The sequence below is a fragment of the Notolabrus celidotus genome, chromosome 6, assembly GCF_009762535.1.
Source record: "Notolabrus celidotus isolate fNotCel1 chromosome 6, fNotCel1.pri, whole genome shotgun sequence".
NCBI lineage: Eukaryota > Metazoa > Chordata > Actinopteri > Labriformes > Labridae > Notolabrus > Notolabrus celidotus.
In genome coordinates this window covers 23,651,714-23,657,026 of record NC_048277.1, presented here as the reverse complement: position 1 = coordinate 23,657,026, position 5,313 = coordinate 23,651,714, and the positions used below count along the sequence as shown (strand labels likewise).

Genomic DNA, 5,313 nt, shown 5'->3' with positions numbered 1-5,313 from the left:
CATTTCAGGTGCACGTCTAATCCTTTCTTTAAAATGATACATCTCAGCTCAGAGGCAACTCAAATGCTTCTTCAGTCCTGGAACGGTCACTTTAATGGATTTATCATAAGCGATTAAGAGTTTGAACCCTTGAGGTATGGATAGATTTCATACACTGGACATTCTTTTCTCTGAATATATCACATATTTTTCCTTTGTCTATACATTTAAGATTATACAGTGAACAGTTTTTTGAGATAACTGATTTGTAAAATGTTTTATCTTCTTTAAATCTTTCTTGTTTTCAAGGCCTTCTTGAGTTACTCTCACCACAATACTTTGGTCATCTTTTTTTTGAAATGTGTTTAAATCTATAGTCTTTATTTGTTTGCACGCATTCAGAAAAAAAATTAAAAGTGTTTCTCAAATGTAAAATCAATATTAAATAGGAAAACAGCCATCAGACAAAACTTTATGGAATTTATCAGAATATGAAGAAACATTACAATGCTTTGACTATAATTGTTATGACTGCAATTGGTAGAGTGTACTATTTTAGCTTATTTATAATGCACAAGCTAGCATAATGAAACCACTGTAGCACTTTTTTGCACTGTACATATAAACTACTATTGCTCTATCCAGTGCACCAGATGGTTTTCATATACTCTGGTAGAACTGTATTACTTCAACTGTATGGCTTCTTTTTATTACTACCAGTGCTCCTTTTTATGTGATGTGTTTTATCTTATTGTTTTTATAGTTGATCTTTTTTGTTGTTGTTTGTTCTTGTATCATCAGTAATATATTAACTATTATCTAATGATGGGGATGATTGATAAGCATACACACACACGCGCGCGCGCGCACACACACACAGACACGCACACATTACATTAGTAATTCTAGCACTATTTGTTGAAAGAAAAGTTTCACAACATTAGGAAAACGTTAAATACTCTAATATCACTACTTTTTTTAGCCCATTTTATCGTTACATTTGTGAAGCATTTTGTTCAAAATATGCTGTAATACTTTGAATGCATGTAGTAAATAAATGTCTGATTGAATTTTCTGTTGGCTTTGATTTTTTTTCTTGTACAGTCTGTGCTCGGGATTCAGATTCTTCATCCTGACCATTAGATGGCAGCCAAAACCTCCTATTTGGTCTCCTTCTCTATGTCTCAAATCCATCCAGTAACTCCAACTGGTCCAGAACTCTGCTGCTCGTATTATCATCAGGTCCCCGTCCATCAATCACATCAGTCCCGTCCTTCAGCAGCTTCACTGGGGTTAAACTCTCATCAATTTCAAGATCCTGCTCCTCACCTTTAAGGTCCTCCAAAACCTCGCTCCTCCATACCTCTCTGAACTTCTCCACATCAACACACCCAGCCGCACTCTCAGGTCTTCTTCCATTCACCTCTACACCACCGGCCCCCTTAACCACCATGGGGTCCAGAGCCTTCAGCCGGTCTGACCCCCGCCTCTGGAACTCCCTCCCACCAGACATCCATAACATCGACTATCTTTCCACTTTTAAATCACATCTCAAAGCACATCTTTTTAAACTGTCATATTCACTCTGATTACACCTCTTCACTGCACTTCATCTTATACTGTTACTTTTATTTGTATTTATTAATTACACTGTATCATACCTTTTTGATTTTATCTGCCTATTTTTTATATTGTTATTTTTTTAAACTCTGCCCTGTACGGTGACCTTGAGTGCTAAGAAAGGCGCCTTTAAATAAAATGCATTATTAATATTATTATTATTATAAACAGCCCCAACCCTTGATCGTGATTGTGTACCCTGAATTTCGCCTCTCAGGTCGGATCACGTACTACTGGAACTGAAGAAGCTTTACAACACAAATGAATGTTAGCAAAATCCATGCTAGAATTAGTGTTTATTTATTAAACTTACAGCAAATGTGTTGGGAAAACTTCCCATGTAGAAATAAAACTAGATTATTAAGGAAGCCGTGAGGAAGAAAAGTCTGACAGACCAAACTGGGGGAAAATTTGTCTCAGCTATACGTCAGCTCACGTCCGCTTACGTCACGTGAAACACGGAAGCGTTAGACAGTACGTGGCCTTTTCATCTTGGACCATTGAAACAGGAGCTCCACTTCGTCTCAAATGGTAAGTTTTCTGAGTTTTCTCGTTTATACAGGTTCAACTTTAATTAACATTGATCTGCAGCTTATATTTATAAGTTATCACCAAAACAATGCGCATCATTTGTGATATTGTGCTTTATTCGGTAGCACAGTTTAGCTGCAGGCTAGCTGCCCATGTCAATTCGTAGCTGCTCTGTTGAAATTCAAAGTGTTTCTCTTATAAAACGCTATGCACGGGTTGATAAGTCTTGGTGACAGTTATAGAGGAGTTAGATCTTCTTTGAATGTGATGTAGCTTTTCTAACCAGTATGTATCTACACTCTCTTCATGTTGTGTCTGCAGGAACTCGAGGCTATGACCAGATACACCAGCCCGGTGAACCCGGCTGTGTTCCCTCACCTAACTGTCGTCCTTCTGGCCATCGGCATGTTCTTCACTGCCTGGTTCTTCGTGTATCCTTTCACTGCTTGTTTTACTTAACGGTGTAGCTGATTGATATAATAATATTAAGAATATTTTATTTATATAGTACTTTTCAAAACAGGGAACAAAGTGCTTCACAGTGGGCAATGAAAACAAGAAGAAGCTTATAAAACAGACCCTTAAAAACAGAGTTAAAATAGATAAAATCACACAATAAAAGCTTTCCTGTAAAAATGTGTCCTGAGTAATGACGTGAAAGAAGGGACTGATTCTGCAAGTCTGATCCCCTCTGGCAGGCTGTTCCAGAGTCTAAGAGCCCTGACTGAAAAAGCCCTGTCCCCTTTGGTTTTCAGTCGGGTCCTTGGAACAGCTAGCAGAGCACAGCCAGAGGATCTCAGACTGCGACCGGTATTGTAGGGGGATATGAAAGGAAGGGCCAGAGACTGTCAGGCCACTGCAGAGGAGCAACCGGAATGAACAGGAGAAATTAAGGATCATAAACCACCCTTTCCTTGATGTAGCCCATCCACTGTAAACAAGTCATTATTATAAGTTTGTCGAGATTAAAATCATGAAGACATCTTGTACTTGATGTTTAAAGTGGCAAGCAGTTCAAGCAGTCAGATGCCCAATTATTTTTGAACTGCCTCTCATGTATACTAAAAAGCAGGGGCTTCAAACTCATTTCAGTTCTGGGGCCACATACAGCCCAAGTTGATCTGAAGCAGGCCGGACTAGTAAAATCACATCATAATACCCTATAAATAACGAAAACTCTAAATTTTTCCCTTTGTATTAGTGCAAAGAAGTACATGTACATTCTGAAAATGTTCACATTTAATGAACTATCTTTCTAAATAAACAGCTGTTGTATTTTATGCCATGATGAGTCTCATAGTGGGCCGAATATTTTACTCTTTAAGCCCTGAAACCTGCTGGGAACACACCAAGCACACGGTTACCAATTCACCTGACACAGAGTGTATTGTTTACTGAAAAGAACAGAGATTATAATAATGAAGAAGGTAAAGTGGATTATTGTGGACCCCTCAGCTCCAGCATGAACAGTTTGCTTGCTGGACAGTGTTGTATGTAGGGGTGTAGTGCTAGAGTTAGCAGTTAGTGGATCATCTTATAGTGCTCTAAAAAGTCTTTATGAATCTCAACCGGATTATGCAAACTGCAAGAAATCTATTTTCTCACTTTGAGAAAAAAGTCCCTGAAAAAAACGGTGTTCAGGTTTTGGTTCACTCCGTCAGCACTATGATTGTATGTGACCCCAGAGGACAAATTTGAAATAGTAGTTACCTTTATTGAAAAATTGCAGTTATTTTCTTTTATTGTAATTTTTTTCACTTAGCAAAGTCATTCCGCGGGCCAGATAGGAACCTCTGGTGGGCAAGTTTTGGCCCGCGGGCCGCATATTTGACACCCCTGCTATAAAGAGATGTAAGAGAAATAGTACCCCACACTGCCTGTTATTAGAAAACTAAAAAGCCATCTGCTTTAGCTTAAAGCATTAAATTAATAAGAATTGCATATTCGTGTTTTTTTTGTGCAATAAGCCGTTATTTAAGATATTTATCGTCCACATTTTCCATCACAAAATTACATTCTGTGCCACCAGAAACGTTTGCCTCAGTGAACACCATATTATATATCAACACAGTTCAGCGTCTCACAGAATGATATAAGACACGAGATTGGGACTTTTGCTCAATGATGATAAACTGGTTAACATGAATGGAAAGCTATAAAGGCACCATCATTGGTAAATTTCAACTAAAAAAAATTAAGTTGTTGAACTATCATCGATTTGAACCAAGCCAAAATCTTAGACTGTTTTTTATTTAGACATGGGATTTGTAACCTGATGAAAACTTTTGAACTATAATCTATTAAATCAGTCTTTTTTTTATTGAACACAAAAATGATTATCTTATTTTTGGTTGTCCAATGTGGATTTTATGTAAATGTGATTTGTGTGTGGCCATCCTGTGATCTAATGATTGCAGGATAACCGCATAAAGTAAACTCTGATACACTTGCACTGTAGACACTTCCAAATAAGCTTCATAGAGGGAGACATTTGACCTGCAAACTCGGAGCATGACTGTTGGTTGTGTTTGTTTTGTTTTTTTGAGCCTTAACTTTTCATTAGATATGAGGTGACGTCAACAAAATACACCCGGGACGTCTACAAAGAGCTGCTGATCTCCCTTGTGGCGTCACTTTTCATGGGCTTTGGTGTGCTCTTCTTATTACTCTGGGTTGGAATTTACGTATGAAGGTAAAACATTTGTATTAGTCTAATTGTTTTCATTTTTAATCACTGGATGAGTTTTTTAGTTTTTAACTTCTTTCCTTTTTGTTTCTTGCAGTTTGGGGTGGCTGATTAACAAAAACAAGACATTCCAGTGGAACAACAGCAAACACAAACAAACTGGATTTAATTGGACTGCACTGACAATATTTTGGGATCATGTGGATGCTTTCTTTTCACCAGTAAAGGGGATTTGTAAAACTCTGTTGTCTTTCTTTGTGAGCCAATGATTGTAACTATAGAGTTAAATAGTTGTATGAATGTTAATGAGTGTTTTAAGGAATAACTACCAAGAAGTTCACTGTAAGTTTACCTGTCCAGTTCTTGAGATTAGAAGGTTATTCTGAACCACTAAAAGCTATTTATGGTATGTTTTACTAGTGGCGACTAACACCTCAATCCCTGATTAATCCCCATGTTAAAAATAGAGCAGTCTGTTTCACCTTGTGTCCGGGATA

At 37.6% G+C, this 5,313-nt stretch overlaps 1 protein-coding gene across 1 annotated transcript; it reads left to right on the top strand.

Moving 5' to 3' along the window:
- Nucleotides 1-1,996: 1,996 nt before the first annotated feature.
- On the top strand, nucleotides 1,997-5,059 carry tmem258 (transmembrane protein 258). The gene is made up of 4 exons (XM_034686504.1): nucleotides 1,997-2,130; nucleotides 2,452-2,561; nucleotides 4,694-4,822; nucleotides 4,914-5,059. Exons 1-3 carry the CDS (start codon nucleotides 2,128-2,130, stop codon nucleotides 4,818-4,820), a joined length of 240 nt encoding a protein of 79 aa, XP_034542395.1. The 5' UTR covers nucleotides 1,997-2,127; the 3' UTR covers nucleotides 4,821-4,822; nucleotides 4,914-5,059.
- The last annotated feature ends 254 nt before the right edge of the window (nucleotides 5,060-5,313 follow it).